Source organism: Zalophus californianus, chromosome 6 (genome assembly GCF_009762305.2).
Source record: "Zalophus californianus isolate mZalCal1 chromosome 6, mZalCal1.pri.v2, whole genome shotgun sequence".
In the NCBI taxonomy this organism is placed as follows: domain Eukaryota; kingdom Metazoa; phylum Chordata; class Mammalia; order Carnivora; family Otariidae; genus Zalophus; species Zalophus californianus.
In genome coordinates this window covers 16,734,758-16,736,597 of record NC_045600.1, presented here as the reverse complement: position 1 = coordinate 16,736,597, position 1,840 = coordinate 16,734,758, and the positions used below count along the sequence as shown (strand labels likewise).

Here is a 1,840-nt window from a genome sequence, read left to right as displayed (position 1 = left end):
CTGATAAGAGCATGGTACCCAGTTAAAGAAGATTTTTTTTTTTTTTTTTTTTTTTAAGACCTTTATTAACGGGTGCTTGCCGTTTGTTGATTTTTTTGAAAAAATCAAGTTGTAAACTTTTTATTACAAATTAAAAATGAGGTTCTTAAAAATCTCAACTTGACCAGATATGAAACAATTTAAAAACCTTTAAAGGTGTATTGAGAAAAACCAGGTTTTTTTTTTTTTTTTTTAAAAACACGTTTGTCATTACCAAAAAGAGGCGTCTTTAGGTAAAAATAATAAAAACCCCATGCTGCATAGATAATGCAGATAGTTCTATTTATCTGGTCAGTGGGCAAAAAGCAAGCACTTAAGGTCTTCAGCTCCAATCTTTTGTTCATTTCTTATTGCTGGAATTTCATCTTCATTTCTTCGTGTTGGATGACTAAACCGGATGATGGTAGAGATGGTAAGCCGGCATTTACTCAGCCCCGCCCTGCTCAGCCTCGGGAGCGGACGAATTCTCAGCTGGTGGATCGGCTGCTTTTGTCTCTTTGCCATCTTGTGGTTTAGGGTTTTCTGGGCGTCTGCGTCGGTAATTGAAGTTGCGGCGGTACCGACGTTGAGGTGGCTGCTGACCTTGGGTCTCATCTCCTTGATTTTCCTTATCTTCCTCATTACCATCCTCTCTAGGCTGTCTTTGGCGAGGAGGACCCCTGCGGAATCGTGGTCTATAACCCCGATACATATTCTGTCTCACTGGTCTACCTTGTTCTCCTGCACCCTGGTTGTCAGCACCTTCCATCACTTCTCCCTGCACAGGAGGGTTGGAATACTGTGGTCGACGCCCATAGGGTCTCCGCATGTAGTAAGGTGGGAACCGTCGCCTGCGGTAGGGCCGGCGCTGTTGGGCCTGGCCTTCGGGAGCACTTTCCGATCCCTCGTTCTTTTCCCCACTCTCACTATTCTGGTAATTCTGCTGGTAATTGCGTGGAGGACCCCTGCGACGTGGATAGCGTCTATAATGGTTACGATCTGCTGCATATTTACTGCCTTGCACTGGAACTCCACCAGGGCCTGTCACATTTGCTGCCTCCGCACCCTTTTCTCCTTCAACAACATCAAACTCCACAGTCTCTCCATCTCCTACACTGCGAAGGTACTTCCTGGGGTTATTCTTCTTTATGGCCGTCTGGTGTACAAATACATCTTCCTTGGTGTCATTCCTGTTGATGAAACCATATCCGTTTCTTACATTGAACCATTTTACTGTTCCCAAAACCTTCGTTGCGATGACCTTCTTGTCCCCGCCGGCAGGCGCCGCCGATGTGAGGCCGCCCGGGCCGCCGCTCCCTGCGCCGCTGCCCGTGGTGCCGGGCTTGGTGTCGGCAGCGCTGAGGGCGGGGGCGGCGGGGGGGGGCGGCGGGCGGCTGCTGGGTCTCGGCCTCGCTGCTCATGGTTGCGGTGATGGTGACTGGGGCCGGCGGCGGCAGCTGCGGCTCCTCCCGGGGTGTGATGGTAACTAGGCCGGCGGCGGCGGTGGGGCTGCTCAGGGCTCTCTGGGGTCCGCTCTCCGCTCCCGCTACCGATCGAACTCTAAAGAAGATTTCTTAATTCTGACTCTCCTGTTTCTTCCTGGATGTGCTAAACAGTGCATGAGTATATTGCTTCATTGCAGCACTTACCGCTGGATTACAATTTCATATGACTTTTCTATTACATTATGTGTTCCTGGAAGTAACATCTTTATATGTGTGTATAAGAAAGAACACCCAAATTCAACCAAAGTTTAGAAGCCACTGCCTTGACCCTAGTTTATTGTTCTAGAGATAGACACACAAGTCAGTGAGTCATTTCA

At 48.6% G+C, this 1,840-nt stretch overlaps 1 protein-coding gene across 1 annotated transcript; it reads right to left on the bottom strand.

Annotated features, from left to right (window-relative positions):
- Window positions 1-215: 215 nt before the first annotated feature.
- Window positions 216-1,454, bottom strand: LOC118357062 (Y-box-binding protein 1-like). Its single transcript, XM_035727999.1, is given in 2 exon segments — window positions 216-1,399; window positions 1,401-1,454. Coding segments are annotated over 2 exon segments (975 nt in total). The 5' UTR covers window positions 1,440-1,454; the 3' UTR covers window positions 216-463.
- Window positions 1,455-1,840: the final 386 nt, after the last annotated feature.